General features: G+C 38.9%; 1 protein-coding gene across 4 annotated transcripts in view; it reads left to right on the top strand.

Moving 5' to 3' along the window:
* Nucleotides 1-22,037, top strand: part of DOCK10 (dedicator of cytokinesis 10) — a gene marked incomplete at its 5' end in the record, with an annotated part of 280,108 nt that overhangs the window by 129,163 nt on the left and 128,908 nt on the right. For all 4 annotated transcript variants that reach the window (XM_082658291.1, XM_082658290.1, XM_082658292.1 and 1 more), the window contains one exon: nt 10,524-10,613. In XM_082658291.1, the coding sequence (XP_082514417.1) occupies nt 10,524-10,613 (90 nt within the window). The remainder of the gene's footprint in view (nt 1-10,523; nt 10,614-22,037) is intronic.

The raw sequence follows: 22,037 nt of genomic DNA on the forward strand, positions 1-22,037 counted from the left end.
CCTGTTACCTAATTTCATATGTCCCGTGAACTAAGAATGGTTTTTACGTTTTTTAAACACTACCCTGTTTTATTTTCTTCATAGAATTGATTAAATAGTTGAAGGGAAAAAAAGAATACTTTATAACCCATGAAAATTATATGAAATTCAGATTTTGGTATCCATAAATAAAGTTTTATTTGAACCCAATGACACCCATTCATTCACCTGTTGTCCATGGCTGCTTTCATGATACAGCTGCAGAGTTACAACAGAGGTGCAGTAATTGCAGCAGACAGAGAGGGCCCTAAAAGATTTACTATCTGACCCTTTACAGAAGAAATTTGGGGATCCCCGCTATACAGTACAACCATGCTCGTTTTGCGGGGGCTTCCTCTCCCTCCATGTGGAGTAAAGCCCTTCTTTAAATGCCTTCTGCCACAGTCTGCTCCATCCACAGCCTGCATCACATTTCAGGGGTGTTGCTCTCCAACAGCAAGGCTTCTGTTCACCTGGCTAGGGTATCGTTTCCCAGGCCCATCCTTGAGCAATGAGTAAGGATGCTCTGGGATATGAGCAGTCACCCAATGAGAGGTAGTAATTGCGTGGCCACTCCAATCCCAAAGCATCTCAGGATGGAAGGAGGGGAGCGGCCCCAAACTCCCCACCCTCCCTCCAATGTCCTTCCCAGTTGTGCCCTGCGGACGGGAGAATCTAGCTCACTTCTGTGTTTCCGTGTTACCAAGCGCCCACGCTTGCAGTAGACATGGTTCATTATTCGGTTTGCTTAATCAGTATTTATTCAGCACCCACAAGGCGCTGAATATAGAGTAGCACTTTCTAGACAAGAGAGACTGACAAGAAAAACAAAAGTCCTGTGTTTAAGGAGTGTGTGCCCTAATAAGGATGAACACTAAACTTGATGAAGAATGCTTATGGTTAAGAAATAACAAGAAACAAAGTCTTCATCTGGTCCTCTATACCCCTTAAAGGAGATTATTTTTTACCAAGACAGTATTCCATTCACACTGCTGGCCCAAGCCATCATCATCCTTCTTTGCCTGGATCCCCAGAAGTGGTCTTTAACTGGTCTCCCTGCATCCTTCTTTGCCTTGATTGATTTATTCAACGGAAGCTTTTGGAAATACAAGTCAGATAATGCCACGCCTCTAGTTAAAACTTTCCAGTGGTTTTGCATCGCCTTTAGAGTCAAATCCAGCTTCTCACCTGGCCCGTGATCATCTCTGAGCCGTTTTCTTCTAGCCCCATTTCCCTTGGTCACTACACAGATACCTAGCGTTCTTTGTGTTCCCTGCTTTTCCCCAGCCCACCCCCTCCGTGGGGCCTTTACTCCCCTCGCACAGCTGGTTCGTTTCTTCCATTCATGGTTCAGTTCAGATGCTACCTCTTCAAAGAACCATCTCTGACTTCCAACCTGCATTACCCCACCTCCACCCTGTGTTACTCTATCACATCCCCCTGTTTGCTTCTCTTTATAATACTTACCACTACCAAGGAGGATCTTGGTTTGCTTTTTCGCTCTCTCACCATCAGTGAGTAACCCCAAGCAGGACAAGGGTGTCCCTGCCTTGATCATGTTAAGACCCCCCAGCAACTAGAACGGCGCTCGGCACCGAGCAGGTGGAAAATGAATATCTATTTCACGAGTTGTCTTTCAGACACATGTATGTTATTATTTTAGAATATAACTTTGAGTACCTTTAGGAACCAAAAAGCCTATTCTGAAATGAAATTTGAGAATAAAGAGAATGAAGTCATTGGTGTTTCTTGAGATCATTAATATGATACTTTCCTCTTTGACACAACTTAACACATCACCTTGAAAAAACAGCGCTAAGTTCGGGATCCCTTTCCCCAGAGGCTCATTCCTTCCGATACAGTGACTGGTACTTAGCTGCTATCAAAAGGCTGATTTCCTCCCTGTAGCACCATGTACTTATTCACTTGTTTTCTGTTACTAGGCAAGGGAGAAATCAATTCATATCTGTATTTTAAGTACCCAACACAACGTCTGGCTCATGGGCATTCAATAAAGATTGTTGAACATTGAATTGAAATCGTCTTCTTCCAGATTAAGAAACCAAAGTAGAAGCATTTTCCTCTTTCTTGGCCCACGAGGTAGAAACTCTTCCTCTGGTGCGTGGGTTCTGGGAAAAAGCAGTGTGATCTTCTGTACTGCTTGCATCGTAATGATTACTTGGAATAAGCCGTCTAGATGCATTTATTAACTCATTCATTTCAAAAACATGCACTCCTTCAGTAATTGTATTTGCTGCTCTTGTTTTTCTCATCTTTCTTTTTGAAGCTGGTAGTAATAGAAACTTAAGACCAAAAAATAAAGAACTTAGTCACCAGATTGTGGCTTCACGAAATAGGCAAGGAGAGTAAGAAAGGAAAACAAGAGCTAAAGAACAGTTTGCACAGGGAGATCAGCTTGGTGCTTTGCGATGACCTGGAGGGGTAGGATAGGGAGGGTGGAAGGGAGGCTCACGAGGGAGGGGATATGGGGACATGTGGATGTATAGGGCTGATTCGCTTTGCTGTGCAACAGAAACTAACACAGTATTGTGAAGCAATTATACTCCAATAAATATCTATTTAAAAAAACAACAGTTTTGGGGCTTCCCTGGTGGCGCAGTGGTTGAGAGTCCGCCTGCCGATGCAGGGGACACGGGTTCGTGCCGTGGTCCCAGAAGATCCCACATGCCGCGGAGCAGCTGGGCCCATGAGCCATGGCCGCTGAGCCTGCGCGTCTGGAGCCTGTGCTCCGCAACGGGAGAGGCCACAACAGTGAGAGGCCCGCGTACCGCAAAAAAAAAAAAAAAAAACAGTTTCAAGGACACAGTGAATCATATTGGGGAGTGTCTCAGTCGAAGGAGAAACTGATACAAAATAGCAGAACAAAACTTGAGAAAGGCAGAAATGAGTTTCTTGCTGAGAGAAAGATACAGAAAGCCTAAAGTGGCATCATTTCTGGGAGATGTAAAAACCTTAAAGAAGAAAGTTCAGAGGTCCAAAAGCAATACTGACACTGTGGAAAGGCCACCTGATCACCTGTATTTCCATACTGCCCACCCCTGTCAAACTGCTCTATTTCCACTCAGTTTCCTGGCCCACCTTCTGTGAGCTCCTTGCTGTAGACAGCAAGGACACCAACATGAACAAGAAACAGTACTTCCGCTTGAAAGGTTAGACTTTCAGTGCTGGTCAGTGGCATCTTCAAAGTCAAAGGTCTGCATTGCACATCTGAAATAGCCTGTCGAAAGAGTTAACATAATCTTCTCAAATCCTTTCTTCATACCAGTAGTTCAGAAGTAGAGTCTCAGGGCTCTCCAGTGCATCCTGCAATTTTCATGGCTTATTAACAAGACTTCGTGAACTGGGCTTTCTTAACATTTATTCTTTCATAGCCTGTTTTTAGCTATAAAAAGCAACTGGTATGTGGGGACTTCCAGGCTCAACCACATGGGTCATTTTGTGAGAGGAAGCAGAAAGACCTTAATATCTTTTAAATGGAAAAGCAGAAAGGCCGTGACCATTTATTTTTTTCTTCTTGCATCTCTTACTGAGACACAGCCTAACATTTTATAAGAATGTCAACCTCTTTTTAATCCTTGGCTTCTTAGCCTGAAAAGCAGACTTTAAATGGCTCTTGGTGTTCATGCAAGAACGCTGTGATTGCAGTTTAAAAGCTAAGTAAGGGTCTTTCTCAAACTAGGTTTTTCTTAGTTATAATATCCCTCTCGTTTACAAGCTAATGAAGCTGAGATTTGGAAAGGCTCATGTTCAAGGATGTAGAGTAACTGTGATGACAGAAATCAAACATAAGTACCTTGACTTTTGCTATTGGAGTTTCTGTCTAAACAGCGTGCTCTGAGCCAGCTGCTTCTTAGAAAAATAAGGTGCATGACTTGGGGAAAATATTAACTCCCTGCATCCCACAGTGAGTGGTACCATTACAATATTGCAGAGAAGGGATTCTAGAGAGCTTACTTCAATTCAGTAAGGATATGTGGAGAATGCTCTGGACTTGATTGTGCTAGGAATATATGTCCACATTAAGACTTCTATGTGAATATTCATAGCCTCATTATTCATAATCCAAAGTGGAAACAACCCAAATGTCCATTAACTGAAGAGTGGATAAACAAAATATGGTATATTCATGCAGTGGAATATTATTCAGCCATAAAAAGGAATGAAGTACTGACAACATGGGTGAACCTTGAAAACATTATGCTAAGTGAAAGAGGCCAGTCCCAAAAGTGTACCCATGGTATGACTCCATTTACATGAAATGTTCACAGTAGGCAAATGCATAGAGACAGAAAACTGATTAAAGTTGCCTAGGGCTGGGGAGGAGGGAGAAAGGAAAGTAACTTCTAGTGGATATGGGGTTTCTTTTGGGGGTGATGAAGATGTTCTAAAATTAAATAGTGATGGTGATTGCATAATCCTGTGCATAGACTTAAAACCACTGAACTCGCTTTAAAAGGGTGAATTTTATGGCATGTCAATTATATTTCAATAACAGTGCTATATTTTAAAAAAAAGGATTGTTCTAAGCATTAAGGTAGGGATCATGTAGGTGCTCAGAGACAGGATACCAAAAAAATCCTGAAGACATGTCTGCATTCAAGTACTTCATTCTTTAAAAGGGATAACAAAGTATACCAGAGACACAATAGAAAACACGGCCAAGGGCTTCCCTGGTGGCGCAGTGGTGGAGAGTCCGCCTGCCGATGCAGGGGACACGGGTTCGTGCCCCGATCCGGGAAGATCGCACATGCCGCGGAGCGGCTGGGCCCGGGAGCCATGGCCGCTGAGCCTGCGCGTCCAGAGCCTGTGCTCCACAACAGGAGAGGCCACAACAGTGAGAGGCCCGCGTACCGCAAAAAAAAAAAACAGAAAAAAACAAAAAAACATGGCAAAACATTTCATGTATAGTTACATTTTATCACGAAAGCAGATTTAATGTGGCTTGCTTACATACAAAAGTACACACACGTAACATGACTGGCTGAATTAATCACTTGCAGAGCTTTGGGTTCTACAATATTCTACAGTTAAGCTGCAGACTTCATGGGTAATACAGACAGTAAACGATATAATTCTGAGAAGAGAAGATGTATGTTGGATGAATTAGAGAAGATTTTCAAAAGAAGGTGGCATCTTTGTCAAACCTGAGATTAGGAAAGAACAAGGAAAGAAAAGGGTTTTCTGAGAGTAGGAGCATGGCAAGGTATGTGCAGGCCTGAGCCCAGCGCGGAAGAAAGAATGCCCGCAGCCACGGGAAAAGGTGCCCTGGCGGCTTGGCTGCGGTGGGTTGGCTCACGTCTTAGGCCTGTTGCTGCTCATGAGGGCATATCTGCAGGCCTCACATGGAGCAGGCTTCTTCGCCGTACCTCCTTGGAGAGTGAGCTCAGACCACAGCCTCTGAGTCCTTGCCAAGGGGAGACCTTGGTGCAATAAGTATATTCCTGTTGTTGGAACCGTGTGTTCTATGAATACTCACATTTTTCCATATGTAAAACGTTTCATCCTTACCACCATGGAGGAGGTGAGACACATTTTGGAGCCTGGAAAATGAAGCACAGCAAAAAGAAGGGAAGTGACTTGCTCCGTGGTTTGCCTGTCCAAGACTAAAATGTCTTGAAACAGGTCTCCAAGGTTCCCTAATTATATACTTAAACACTATGATGGATGAATCACCATGCTTGACTTGGCTGGATCATGACTAGGGTCCAGTTATGGGCAACTGCTCACTATTCGTGCAAAACAAGAAGGACCTTTCCCTTAAAGCACAATGAAAGTATTCATGTGAATTCTCATGTATGTAAAAAAATAAAATCGCAATACTCTTCTGAATGGGATAAAAAATGTTTTTCAAGCAACCAATGTAGTATAAGTGTCTGCTCTACCAGGATAAAAACCAGTATCAGTGTCTTAATTTGAGAAATTTAGGTGAAGATTACTTTTAAACACACGCTTACGTTGGAATTGACCACAAAGTGTTAGTTAATAGCCCTTATTGTGAGGTTTGTTGGCTTCTCGAGCTCAGAATGATGGGTTACTCTAAACACCATCATTTTTGTCCTCTTTTTTGAGCAGCTGGGATCTACAATACCGTCAGAGGGAGCTTTGCTCAGCTCCGACATAGGAAAAGCAACTTCTTTTTTAGACTTTGACGGTGGCCTTTGGCCAATTGAGAAATGGCCCCTATGTGCTTGGAATGAAGTCTTCTGTAGTCATTTTAGCCAGCAGCATGGTAGCTGTGACAAAGCCCCAAAGACTACCCACTGCAGAGTAGAAAGAATCAGAGAGTGTCAGGGCTGCCGTGGGTGATGTCTGAATGTCATGGACCTGAAACTACAAACACAGGTCTGCATGCCTCATTTCATAAATAAAAGGACAGTTTTTATTTCCAGATGCCTAATCTCTGGACAATAGGCCCTTATGAGACTCTCCCACCCGATGAGCAGCTCGGTTGCGTTCCCGTGCAGTCTCAGATCCGTCTCATGCTATTGAGCTCTACTGATCGTCAACCAGAGGGTTTATTAAAGAGAACAGGAAGTCTGTTGTGGCCAAGGCAATTTGTAGTGGTCGGAAAGCATCTAATTCTCAGAAAAGAAATTATTTGTAACCATGTTAATTCCCTTACTTAACAAATATGGCTCTGTATACTTTTTTCCTATTTGATCGATTGATTTTTGCTTCAGCAGAGATACATGAAAGAAATTTAAAATGATCAAGATGGGGTTAGGGGGTTAAGAGGTACAGACTGTTGTGTATAAAATAAATAAGCTACAAGGATGTATATAGTACAACACAGGGAATATAGCCAGTATTTTGTAGTAACTGTGAATGGAATAGAACCTTTAAAAATGGTGAATCGCTATGCTAGACACCTGTAACTTATGTAATATTATACATCAACTATACTTCAATTAAAAAATGAAAACAAAAGGAATCAAAGATGAGTAGAAGCAATACAGTTCTTAAAGTTGAAATTGTATGGAGCCCTTCTGCTTTTTCACGCAAGTTCTCCAGCATTATGACAAACTATAACTGAGGTTAATAGCATGTTATTATACATGTATTCCTTTTCTTGTATTTGTGTACTCTGTGCAAGGTATTAGATGTGCATGTTGTAAAATATTGTTTCAGATTTATCACATGGTTACATGAGGGTGATTCAGCCCCAGCTGCCTTATTTAGCAAAGAATCAACATCATCTCATAACTAGAGGTCATCAGGGATCACACATAACCATTGTACCTATGATTCATTTTTATTACCCCAAATTGAAGGAACTTCCAATCTCATATATTGAATATGAGCATTAGCCTGTGTATTTGGGACCCTAATCTTCACTCTGTGGCATCACAAATCAGGTAGTCATGTAATTATTATTACTGGAAACCTGAGCCCACCTTCCAGAAAAAAAAACAAAAACCAAAAACCTTCTTAAACCAGCTCAGTATTCACTCTATTGAACTATACCACAGAGTACTTGATCTTAGTGGGACGATAGGTTTATGGTATAACTAAACAGGAAACTAAACTTTGGGCCCCTTTACTCTCCATCAGACTTAGAGTATTTTAGAGCAGCTATTATTTTTTTAAAGGCAAGAAATCAATAAACTGTGGTAGATAATGAAAAAGAGGAATCTTTTGCTTTTTTATATAAAAATTTTATTATAAAATAATGACTGAAATATAGAAAATTTTTTCAATTGGAGGAAAAAAATCCTTAATCTTGCCAGTAGATCACAATATGTAATGTTCCCTGGAAACGCATCAAGTTACACTGTGTATCTGCAAATTATCTGTCCAAACAGGAAATAAGTTATCCCCAGACAACTGAAATCCAGCAATAAACCCCAAAGCTCAGTTTAGCCATGGATTTTCGTCTTCTACTCCAACCTTTCAATAGAGTTTATTTACTGTTTATCTTCTAACAGAGTGAATAACATAAAAGATGCAATTAGCAAAAGGAAATTCAAAAGGAATCAAAAATGTAAAATCTAGATAATAATAAATCCTAAACTGGCTCCAGCACGCTTCACGTGGGAGGTAATGGTTCCCTGTGCGTGTATCTATACTTGGCTTAAATCGACAGCCATGTCCTGCAAGCACTTCCAGACTCTCTTCACACAAACCGCAGTCAAATCCTGGGGCAGATGCACTGACCGAGGGGCTCTGTATCTGTGTTTCAAGATGAGCATTTATTTTTGCCATATAATGTGTCTTGATTACAGTTTTCTTATTATTTTTTTGTCCTCTGATCATTATTTTTGTCCTCTGATCCTGTTAGAATCACATGACATTCTTCCTGTTTCAGTGTCCAAATCCCATCCTCCCAATATGCACGTACATGCGTGCACGCCCACACACACAGATATACCCACACACCACACCCACTCACACATGCACATATACATGCTCACACATGACAGACACACGCTCACACATGACAGACACACTTGCCATGCACACAAACACACGCTATCAAGTACAGCATACCTTCCTGCATAATCACACTCACACACCAGGCACACACCACACACACACATTCACACAGACATACTTACACGCTACATGCAACCACACAAGCTCACACAGACGCACGCCACCCACACACCACATGCATACACAGAATGCACATTTACCTACTCACACACATTCAACACACTCAACAAGTAAGTACTGAGCACCCAACCAGGCACTGAGGTTATAGCGATGAACAAAACAGACCAAATTTCTTTCCCACGAGGAACTTATATCAAGAGTGAAGAGAAAAGGGGATTTGAAGAAAATATGAGGCTAGGATTGGAAGAAAAAGAACGATGCTGCCCTTGGTGGCAGAGCCTGCGGCTGCAGCTGTGACCTCAGAAGACTAAATTCCCTGGACCCCTCTCCTTCCCAAAAGTAAGGATGGGTTTTAAAACTCTCATCTGTTTTAATAATTGGTCTAGAAAAAAATGCCCTTCATCTAGAACAGTTCAAATGAACCTTATTTTGTGCTTTAGAAATGCTGATGAATCATTTGTGGGTTTGGGGATGTACAAAATAAAAGATCCCAACTGTTGGTACCGTGTATGTTAACAGATTCATCATCCCAGCATCCTTGTAATCCCCAAGGAGTACAGACTAAAGGAAGCTGGTAGCTGTTAATGGAAAGTTACCAATTTATGGCATCCCATAAGATATATACAGGGGAAACAATCTATGAATTCTGTTTTAAATGTCTTATATTAAGAGATTCTTTATATTTTTAGTTAATGTATATTCATTTAATAAAAAGCTGTTTGTTTAGCATTGAAGTTGAAAATGTTTTATTTATTTCAGTGAAAATAAAGACACTAAAAACATGACTTATTTTCTTCAAGGTCCAGATTTACTGAGTACCCTTTCTTCTCTCCCACCATAATAGTGGCTACACACACACACACACACACACACACACACAGGGCTTCTGAAAGGGGCTAAATTTACCCTGTGGATATTCAAGAGATTATTTACAGTAGGATTAAAATAATGTAGATTTTGTAGGTTTTCTTTTTCATTTCAAATGTATTTTATCAATAGCATTAAGAACAAAAAAGATACCAATATAAATAAACTAGTCAAAATATACAGATGCCCAAATTTTTGTGTTCTGCAGGGAAGGAAACAGCTTAAAATTATGAGCTTCACAGATAAAACAGTAATTGCAGTATAGTATTGCAATCCTCCCTTATACACTGGGGATACATTCCAAGATCCCCAGTGGATGCCTGAAACTTCAGATAGTACCAAACTCTATCTATACATACTGTTTTTTCTTATACGCACATACCTATGATAAAGTTTAATTTATAAATTAGGCAGAGTAAAAGATTAACAATGATAACTAATAATAAAATAGAACAATTATAACAATATACTGTAATAAAAGTGATGTGAATGTGGTCTCTTTCTCTATCACAATATCTTATGATACTGTACTCACCTTTCTTCCTGTGATGATGTGAGATGATAAATGCCTAGGTGATGAGGTGAAGTGAGTTGAACGATGTAGTGACATAGTATTAGGCTACTATTTATTAACTTTCTGACAATACATCAGAAGGAGGGTCATCGTGGATCATGGAGCCCTGAAGATGTTGATGAGATGGGATGTTGGGGACAGAGTGTGACGGCTTGAGATATCATCATGCTATTCAGAACAGCACACAATTTCAAACTTATGAATTGTTTATTTCTGGAAGTTTCCACTTAATATTTTTCGACCCTGGTTAACCATGTGTAACTGAAACCATGGAGCAGGGGGGACTCACTGTAATGCCAGTGGTGGTAATCCAAAGAGGTTTGAATCTTCCCTCCTAGAGATTAAATTGGTAAGAACTATGGAACTTTCTCTGTCTTCTCTTATCCTTAAATGCTAAGATCTCATACACTTCTTTATTGTGCCTTTGATATAGTGGTCTGCCCAGTGCTTTAAGGCGGAAGGCTTAATTTCCTTTCCTTGTTCCTCTCAGACTGCCACAGTTCCTTGGGACATACGAACATTGTACTCAACAGTACCCGAAGATGCAGAGCACAAAGCAGAAAGTTTACTGGTGAGAGAGGTAAATGCAATGCTTCCAACCCTTTATTTTATAAAGCTTCGCTTCACCCCATTTAGTTCTTTTTTTTTTTAACATCTTTTTTGGAGTATAATTGCTTTACAATGTTGTGTTAGTTTCTGCTGTATAACAAAGTGAATCAGCTATATGTATACATATATCCCCATATCTCTTCCCTCTTGCGTCTCCCTCCCACCCTCCCTATCCCACCCCTCTAGGTGGTCACAAAGCACCCAGCTGATCTCCCTGTGCTATGCGGCTGCTTCCCACTCGCTATTTATTTTATATTTGATAGTGTATATATGTCAATGCTACTCTCTCACTTCGTCCCAGCCTACCGTTCCCCCTCCCCGTGTCCTCAAGTCCATTCTCTACGTCTGCATCTTTATTCCCGTCCTGCCCCTAGGTTCTTCAGAACCTTTTTTTTTTTAGGTTCTGTATATATGCGTTAGCATACGGTATTTGTTTTTCTCTTTCTGACTTACTTCACTCTGTATGACAGAATATAGGTCCATCCACCTCACTACAGGTAACTCAATTTCATTTCTTTTTATGGCTGAGTAATATTCTATTGCATATATATGCCACATCTTCTTTATCCATTCATCTGTTGATGGACACTTAGGTTGCTTCCATGTCCTGGCTATTGTAAATAGAGCTGCAATGAACCTTGTGGTACATGACTCTTTTTGAATTATGGTTTTCTCAGGGTATATGCCCAGTAGTGGGATTGCTGGGTCATATGGTAGTTATAGGTTTTTAAGGAACCTCCATACTGTTCTCCATAGTGGCTGTATCAATTTACATTCCCACCAACAGTGCAAGAGGGTTTCCTTTTATCCACACCTTCTCCAGCATTTATTGTTTGTAGATTTTTTGATGATGACCATTCTGACCGGTGTGAGGTGATACCTCATTGTAGTTTTGATTTACATTTCTCTAATGATTAGTGATGTTGAGCATTCTTTCATGTGTTTGTTGGCAGTCTGTATATCTTCTTTGGAGAAATGTCTGTTTAGGTCTTCTGCCCATTTTTGGATTGGGGTGTTTGGTTTTTTGATATTGAGCTGCATGAGCTGCTTGTATATTTTGGAGATTAGTCCTTATTTGAGTATTCTTAACAAAAAGATTTAATTTTATTTTCCTTGTTTAGATTGAGTTGTAGGAAAGGCCATAGTATGTGAGAATTTTGGATAACAGAGTTTCTATTTTAAGAGAGATATTTCTTTCAAGTGTTAACTATAGAAATAGTTAATGGGAAAACCATGTGGACAGCTTAAAGGTACTGATAAAAGTCTGTTGGTGTAGCATCTACTTGCATTTAGTTGGTATAGGAGAGGCCTATAAAACTGCTACTTCTTCTAACCAGACTGCAGGTGGCTTTGGGGCAGGAATTGGGCCCACACTTAACAGCTACTTAGTAGATGTCTATTGAATGAATAAACGAAGTCAGTCCTTCCTTTACAGAATATGCAATGATATCATTTAGCCCAGCACAGGTCAGACTGAAAGTAGTGGGATCTAAATGCAGTCTTTAATCCTGAGAAAGTAGCGTATCCCAATTAGGATTTAAATGAAGCTGCATAAAATAGCAAAACCCTTTCTCAGCTCTTAAACATATTTGTGCGAGTAGAAGCTAGCTTTATTAGTGTACATACTGATCCTAATCTGATTAATCATACATATTTTATTTTGGACTATTCAATCCAGATCATCTTTACCATAGATTTGCCTTTTTTTCCCCAATTGCATCATTTCATATTTATTTTCTCAAAGTTCACATTGAATTACACCATCTCCTAAGAAGGTTAAAAAAAAAAGTGCAAATTCAGATAACATCAGGATATCTGAGTATACTGTTTTCACATTTACTGATAAAAATGTTTCGTCAGTGCCATAATATTTTGTTTACAGTCGCCTTAGAGGAAGTCTTAATATCTAGTAAGGCATCACTGTTTAAAAAAAGAAAGAAAAAAAAAGAGTTGGTAAATCATTTTCTACACAAGCAAATCAGAATCATTGAGACCAGGTCTGCAAAGTCCTGCAGGAAATATGTGTTGACTTAGGTAAGATTTGAAATGTTTATGATATTGAATGCCTAACAGGGAATATTTAACTAGGTCTTTTTATGTGTTTTTTACTAAAATGTTTCACTTTCTTCATAAAGATCTTTAACTTTGTTATTGTTTATTTCTATGTATTTTATAGTTTTGTTGCAAATGTGAGTAGAGTTTTTAAAACCCATTTCCTTTTCTTACTGTTCATTGCTGATATTTTTTAAAAGCTATTGATTTTCAAATATGGATAACTAGCTTACTAAACTCTCTGGTCCTAATAGTTTGTTTTTTAAAAAATTTTTAGGTGTGTAGTCACATCATCTGCAAAAAAATTTTAAATTTCTTTTTTTCTAATAAGTATATTGTTTCTTTGATTTTTATCTTATTTTATTATCTAATAACTCTAAAACAATATTGAATGATAATGCTAACATCAGGCATATTGTCTTATTCTTGATTTGGTGTTTTCTGACAGTTTCAAGTACAAAAGAACTGTCTAAGAAGGGTCTTTCTTGGTCTTTATCATGTTTAAGAAGGGCCTTTCTTGGTCTCCACAGTGCTTATAAAGACTGGCTACCCTATGTTGTGAAATTCATATTCAGCCTATTGACATAATAGCTTTTTTCTTGAATTTATCACTGTAATAAAATTAATAGGTTGCTGTCCTATGAATGCATACTTGTGTTTCTGGTATAAACTTTCTTGTTCAAGTTGTACTATTACCTTAATATTTTACTACATCAGAATTGCTAATTTTTTCAAATTTTTGCATTTATATTCATGAGTGAAATTTTGACTCTAGTTTTCTTTTTTCCTTTGGTATTAGAGAAAAGTTAGCTTTAAAAAATAGAGACATACTCCATCTTTTCCTGTCTTCTGAAATTAAAAAAAATAAGCCAGTGAAATGAAACAGAGTATCAAGAAACAGTTCCAAGTGCATATGGTTACTTAGTAAATGGTAAATATGGCACTCCAGATTCTCTGGGGAAGGGTAGACAATTCAACAAATACCACTTGACTATCCATTTTGGACAAAAATAAAGTTAGAGTTGTATGTCACAGTACATGTAAAAATTAATTCCAGATGAATTTTTAAAATCTTAATTTTAGAAACGCAAGTTATAAAAACGTAGGAAAACATTCTTTTAGTGGAAAGTTATGGAAAAATTAACACATTTAACAAAAGTCTTAAATTTTTATGATGAATGGAACATAAATCAAGCCAAAAGAAAATAGTTAGTGAACTCATTTGCAACTCATGTTCTTTTGCCACACCGCCCCACACACATTCCTAATACTCAAAATTCTACAAGTTAATAAGAAAAGATAAATAACCCAAGAAAATATGAGCAAAAAGATAGAAGCAGGAAGTTCAAAAAGAGCAAGACTAAGTTGGCCAAGAGGTGTACAAAGTTGCCCAGCTACAGGGCTTCCCTGGTGGCGCAGCAGTTAAGAATCCGCCTGCCAATGCAAGGGACAGGGGTCGAGCGCTGGTCCGGGAAGATCCCACATGCCTTGGAGCAACTAAGCCCGTGCGCCGCAACTACTAAGCCTGCGCTCTAGAGCCCGCGAGCCACAACTACTGAGCCCACGTGCCACAGCTACTGAAGCTCTCACGCCTAGAGTCCATGCTCCGCAACAAGAGAAGCCACCGCAATTAGAAGCCCGCGCACTGCAAAGCAGAGTAACCCTCGCTCTCTGCAACTAGAGGAAGTCCACACGCAGCTACGAAGACCCAATGCAGCCAAAAATAAATTAATTAGCTTAAAAAAAACTCAAAAAAATATTGCCCAGCTACACTTGTAATCATAAGAATACAAATTAAAACAAAAATGATGTATAATATCTGAATGAAGAAAAATTTAAGTTGAATATCATTTAGTGATAGTAAGACTATAGGGAAATAAACACTATAACACAGTGTTTGTAATTCTCACATGTCTATAGCCTTTTGAGATATTCAAATGTATCTTTTTTTTTACATCTTTATTAGAATATAATTGCTTTATAATGGTGTGTTAGTTTCTGCTTTATAACAAAGTGAATCAGTTATACATATACATTATGTTCCCATATCTCTTCCCTCTTGCATCTCCCTCCCTCCCACCCTCCCTATCCCACCCCTTGAGATATTCAAATGTATCTTTTATAAGTCATACATATAAATATGCAACATGAATATTAGAAAAACATACACTAGAGCATAAAAATACAATTACAAGCATGAGTATTGCAGCACCAGACAATTTGTAATATCAGTTGATAAGGGTGGGGTTGAATATATTTTGGCACATCTATATTTTATAATAATAACTAATGGAAAAAAATTACATACATTTAAGTGTATTAATTGGAATGCCCATGATATGCTGTTAAGAGAAGAAAGTAAGCTGCAGAATACACAGTATATCATTGGAGAGTTAAAAAAAAATGTGAATATGTAAATATGTTATGTAAGCCTAGAAAAAGTATTAAAAAATGCCCATTAAACTCATAACATTGGTTACCTCACAAGCTTGGGATTATAGGAAGGAGATAGAAATTGATTTTCAGTGTATATATTCTGTATTGTGGTGATGTTACAAACAAATTTATGTAACTAAAAAGTATTTTGAAAAAAAATTACTTAGAATATATCTAAAAATGCTGCCAGAATCGGAAGCAACTCAAGTCTATTTCCTAAAATTTTCTCTAAAAGTTAAAATCCAACTTAATTCTTCAAGTTATTAGGTAGTCACCTTAGAGACGTCATCAGATTCTTTTATTATTATTATTTTTTTTTTAGTTTGATCATGAAAATATCATATGGAGAGATCAAAATCCCATATGTGTTTTGCTTTATGATTCTATCTGCTGGGCTTCTCTGTCCATGATAGAAGCCAATTAGGTTCCTCTGACATAATCCATTCTTAATCATTTGTAATATAGTATAATTTGAATAGACTTATAAACATTTCCATGATCTTAGGGACTTTCCTTTCTTGGTCCTTGCACCTCTTTTTGGGTATATAGAGTATTTGTGTGTTCCAGATTTTCTGCAGTCTCTCTCCTTTAGGGTGGAAAATTGCTCTCACACGAACCAGGGGTTCTTAGCTCTCCCCTGTGGGTCTCTAGTACCTGAGGCTTTCGAGGCCTTGGATTGGGTTGCCAGCCAACTTCAGCTTTTTTGCTCATTTTATTGCCTGGTAAGCCTTCGGGGTAGGGCCAATCAGCTCAAAGACGAAATCCCAGGACCTAATCAGAAACCACACCCCAATCTCTGGATCCAACCAAGGTGTCAAGTGTAGCTCCTTTCTCTGGTGAAAGGATGGCCTGAAAACTAGGTCAATACAACACTGGAGACTTCTAAGGATATTCTAGGGTTCTTAGAGGCCTTTAGTTTTGTTTGTACTTTCATGAGCTTCTGCACCACGACTTTAAATGGCCACATCGATCCCTTTATATCTGTAGTTCTCTAAGAATGTCCACTTCAGCTGAGAACAGGTTGGCCACAAAATATGCCTTTGTCTTGCTATTTCTCCTGGGGAGGAATTTTCACCTTCACCTTTGTTCCTATATTAATTTCCTTCCAACTACTTGCAGCTGGGATTATTCCTCCTTTACTCACTTCCACCCTCCGCTTCTCGATTCTCTTAAGAACTTCTCTAAGGAGAAGTCAGGTGAAATGCCTTTTACCTCAGATGCCGGGTAACTGCCAAAGTTTTAGATTCCAAATCTCAGGGCAGAGCCTCTGACTTGGAAACATGAATGGATCTTCTTACCATGTTTTTCCCAACTGTGTGGATCTAAAGTAGAAAAAAAAAAAAAAGTGGAGAAAGCCTGGGAAGAAACTCTTTTATTCCCTGCTAATTTTTCTGGATCACTAGCCGTGAAAACCCTGTGGAACTTCCCATAGTTGTACTTGTTTTTAAGGATGGAGATAAAGTGAAACTTGTGCCTTAGGATAGAAAGAAGACAAACATTACATGATGATAATGGAACATGAATAGTTAAGCCTGGAGACAGTAGATAGAAAGAAAAGGGTCACCAGAGAGCTGGGTTAAGATGAGAAATGACCCCAGAGAATTATGCTGGCAAAAAGTCTTGACCTCTATAGCTAATAGCCGCTGATCTTTATTGACTACTTAACTCTGTGCCAGATACGCTTCTCAGCCCTTTGCTTACAGTAGTTACAAACATACGTTTCGTCATTATCATCATCATCACCTTTTAATGATGATGAAACTTTCATAGAAAAATGAAGGAACGTGTCCAGCCTCATACAGCTGGGAATAGACAGGTCCGGCGTTGCAACCCCTGCCGTCTGGCCCCTGGCCTCTGAACCATGATGCCGACTGCCCATGTGGGCTTTGCTATAGCTGCCCTCTGGAAGGAACACTTGTCTCAGTCTTCTTCCTAACCACCCCACTGTAGCTTTGTAACCCTGATGCATGCAGTTAGTGGACCACACTTTGAGAAACATTGGCTGGAGTTTTGAAAACAGAGTAAGCCAGCACTGAAATGAATTCATTGATATTTGTAGGGTTTCGTAGAAACACATGTTTCCCTTACAGTGGCTGCTGCATTGCACTAAGCAATCTTTTTAGTCCACCCTGTGCTAAATTGCCCTGCAGCTCCCCACAGGGCGGCAAGGACAAATACCCTGGTTGCTAGGCAACAAACTGGCATGAATCTCATTTAAATACATGGAGTTCAATACTAATTTTGAATTGTCCCTCTACACTCTACTTTGACAGCTCTGAGCCTCTTCGGAAAGGCAGTAGGCATTCTTTCCTTTTTAAAATAAGAGTATAGGTGTATTTAATATCCACTAAAGCACCTCACACTTACGTTAAACTAACACAAGTCAGAGTTCAGCAACATTCTCCCTATATATTTTGAACATCCTGTGTTATAAGTATTACTACCTCATTTTACAGCCTACGAAGCAAGTCCTGAACAATTAAATATTTGCTCAAATACATACAGAACCAGAATTAAGCCCCTGATCCCTCTAACTTCATGCTCCCTCTAACCCCATGCTCCATGCTCTTACCAACTTTGCTACCTCTGACCCTTTGAAAAATGCCTTTAAACCATGCACTTAATAGCCTGACCTAATGGGGATATTTCCACTGTCCACAAGGGACTATGTCCTTCATTTTGACAAGCATTTAACCTTTTTTGCCTCAATTTCTCCATCTTTAAGTGAGGATATTAATAGTGCCGATGCTGTGTTTCTAAAAATAAATATAGCAATGGTATGAAAACACTTGGAAAATAACAACTGGGGAGCCATGGCTTTATCTGATCCTCATAAATGACTTAAAATCAACATCTATAACCATAAAAAGTATGAAACACTTCTGTGATAAAACAAGCACCACTTCCTCCCACTGGGGCTCAGGGGAACAATTAAAGGATCTATGAATAGGGTGCAGACTTCTTAAGCAAAACTTCTGTAGCAAAGTTTTCATTTTAATATACACAAAACACTAATTAACACTAAGCTCTCGGTTTGGTCTCTCTTAACAAAGAAGATGAGAGAGCAGAGAACTGAGAATAATACAGTGGCCCAACAGAGAGCAAGGGTCCAGGGACCACTTCACCTGAACGGCTGAGAGAGATACTGAGTACTAAGGTAGCAAGTTACTCTGCCAACAAAGCCCCCTGTAATTTCTAGGAACCAACCTGCAGCAGGAGTAGAATAATGAAGAAGTGAGGAGTCAGTCCGAATTCAAGAATCCACGTCTCACTTTGGTCAAAGGCACAAGACACTTGAGGACTTAAGAGTTGTGGAAACGTTAAAAGAATGGAAGCAAAATATCTATATATACTTCTGTACCTGAATATGTCTGTATACACACACATGCACAGAATGATGAGGTACTGTCCTCATCCCGAAAGTACTAAGTTACTGAGGCAAGGACAAGTTCGGATTTTAAGCAGCGTTTCCAGACCAGAAAGAGTTGAATTCTCCAGGAAAAATATAAAATAGATAACTAATAAGGACCTATTGTATAGCACAGGGAACTCTACGCAATACTCTGTAATGGCTTATATGGGAAAAGAATCTAAAAAAGAATGGATATATGTATATGTACAACGGATTCACTTTGCTGTACACCTGAAAGTAATACATCATTGTACATCAACTAGACCCCAATACAAATTTTAAAACAATAATGAAAACAGGACCCAAGACTGAATAGGGAAAACAAACCAGATTCAAAGAAGACAGGATAAATGTTGTTGAAATCTCTAGGCTTCCATAGAAAGTGCACACTAAAAACCAGGAGAAAAAATGGTTGAGATCAGAGCAGGACACCAATTTCATCCTGCAGAAAGCTGCAGGATGTTCACAGGTCTCACACACACACACAGATTCTTTACACACACACACACACACACACACACACACACACACACACACACACACAGATTCTTTAACTAGCTAACATCTATTGAGGCTGCCTTAGAAGGGAATATGGAATGAATTATTTCCCAAGTTTATTTTACCATGGAGAAATTCTGTTTCCCCCCAAGTATCTTGAGAAATATATTTCAGAAATGCCGATGCATTGTAAATCTGATGGAAGGAAATCATCAGGAACTAGGGGCACAATACAGCTCAAGTCAAACAGAATCAGCTCTTGGGTGAACTTTGACATGCATTTCATTAAGGCAGATGGTGAGGAAGAGAAAGGGAATATTAAAGCCTCTGAAAGAGCAAATTAATTGTTTCTTTCTTTTTATGGGCACATCCATTCTTAATTCTTATCATTAGTGTCAAAAATGTCTACCTTTCTCCAGAGTAAACCTCTTACAATATTAAGACACAATCCCAGATACACCCAGTGATGGCAGTTCTATAGATTTATCTTCATGCAGCAAATTGTAAGTATTAACAAGGTTAATTTCAAAGTTGGAAGTAAATAATAATAATCATAAAGCTCAGAGTAACACCTTTTTCAGCCCTTAAATTTCTCCTCTCAATCCCCTATCCAGTTACCAGATTATGTTTTCTCGTGTCCTAGAGGTAAGTGCAAATTCAGTGACTTAAACAAGCTGCCCCTTTAGATATACACAGAAACTGCTACTCCCAGTCTAGCTGGGTGGAGTTGATTATCTTTACTAATAGTTGAATTCTTTATGTAGAAAGTTCCTCACTTGCTGATTTATATTGTTACTGTGGATTACATACAAAGTATATGAAATAAAGGGCCTTGTCCACTGCATGAAAGATTGGACTGGGTTTATTGTTCACCAACATTTATCACTTACTAAGCTACTGATACCACCTGGATGTAACATAGTCAAGGAGCTCGGCACCAGGTGGGAAATGACAGACGTGTGATCAGATTTTTGCAAAACAACTAACAAGAACCCTTGGAGTGTTACTGTAAAATAGAGAAACAAGGTCAGGTTCACATGTTAGAAAAAAACAACTAAAGGCAGACCAGAGAATGGATTGGTTGGCTCGTGGGGGTGAGTAACACTGAAGGGAAGTTGGACAGATAGGAGACTATTTATTTTAATAGCCCAGCTGGGTTAAAGATCTGTGCTAACGTATGGCAGCATGGTTGTGGTGACAGTAAAGAGCTGTTAAGGGGACAGAATTGACAGGAGTTGGTGATGGAAAAGAAAGTAAAGGAGAGGACTATATTGGCAATGACTCCCACGTTTCTGTCTTGGGCTATTAGCCGGATAGTTGTGCCGGTAATTTAAATAAGGTCCCCAGAAGAAAGTACAGATTGCTCAAGCAGGGATGGATGAAGCAAGTGAGGTAATCTCTCCGGCCGACATGCAGAAAGAGATATCCAAGAAGAAGATACGTATATAGGTCTTAACGTAGAAGGAAAGAGTAGGCACTGGCTCTGGATTTGAAAGTTGAAGCTTTGAGCCTGGAAGAGCTTGCCCAGGAATGCCACGAGGCAGGTCCCTGAGTGATGCTCCCACATAAGGGTCTGGCAAAGAGGGCCCAACACAGGAGGTGGAGATGGAGTGGACCCGGAGGTAGAAAGAAATCAAGGAGAGATTGATTTCTCAGAAACAAAAACCTGTCAATAGCGAGAGTGAGCCAATGGCGTAAAATGCCAAAATGTGTCAAGATTGGGTAATTCACTGGATTGGGTAATTCAGAGCCATTGGTGGTTCTTTAACAGAGCAGTTTCATAGGCTTTGATCCCGACCCGATTACAGTGGGTTGAACACTGAAGAGATGCAAGATGTATTATCTTATCAAAGAAGGTGCTAGTATATTGTTGTCCCTTTTCCCTAGAAAGTGCTTTAAGGGTAAACCCAGTAAAACTGTTGGAACTCTTCAGGGAGAATAAGCTATGCATTCTGAATTTAAAAATAGCTCAGGAGACTGTTAAATATTGTACCGAAATATTGCTTAATTGATTAAGAAGCAAAATTTTGTAACTATGAAAAACAATATATGACCAAGTGAGTATAATATTGAAAATGAATTTCTTCTTCCTCATCTACCATTTGGACCCAGACAAGTGGCGTTCAATTAATTCGAGAGAAAATTATAAATAGTCAAGGTAGAAGCTGCATCATGTCGAGAAGTAAAAGCGATTTTAAGCAACGTGGATCCTAGGCATTTCAAAGAAAATGATGACGAGAGGAAGGCTGGCCATGATTTCAAATGTATTTCATGCTGCCCCGTTTTGTTAACTGAATGAAACATATCTAAAAAGAATGAAATGTATCTTTTCTGAAGAAAACACAGGGAATTTCACTTGTTCTATGGTTGAAATAATTTTATGCGCTTTATGTTTAATTTTGGACTGCCTGTTGTGTACATTGACAAAGAAACCATTCTTTTAACCAAAATGCCTTTGGACTTTATACAAATTGTTTGAATCTCATATGTAGAATAAGGTGCAGTTCATCACCCAGAAATAAGAATGAGTCTTTCAGTAAATGATTCTGAGGTGGGCTTTTTTTTTTTTTTTTTTGCATGTATAAATAAATTAAGTAAAAATGAATGCCGTTTTCTGATTCTGAATCATTGGGCAGCAAGTGAGTGATTCTAATGCATTTGTTAACTTTAGACCAGAGCACAGTAAACATAGTTTTCTTCAATCTAGAAGTAACCCCTCTGCTGTGACATCAGGGGTACATGCACAATTTCAGTTACTGGAAGATATTAGGGAAAATACAACTATAAAAATTTCTCCAAATTAAAAAAAAAATCTTAACCCTTTCTTAATAAAATTAGTGCAAATAAAAGTTTTTTGTTTTGAAGAAGGAGGCTCTTAATTCACTAGTGAAGGTCTTGCTGGAAGTTAAGGGACTTTTCATTTTGTGTGTACTTTTTAAAAGTAAATTTATAAGTAAAGCCATATTTATTTTGCAACTTCAAGAATTTAATGGAAAA

The sequence above is a fragment of the Grampus griseus genome, assembly GCF_964374135.1.
Source record: "Grampus griseus genome assembly, chromosome: 7".
NCBI classification, from domain to species: domain Eukaryota; kingdom Metazoa; phylum Chordata; class Mammalia; order Artiodactyla; family Delphinidae; genus Grampus; species Grampus griseus.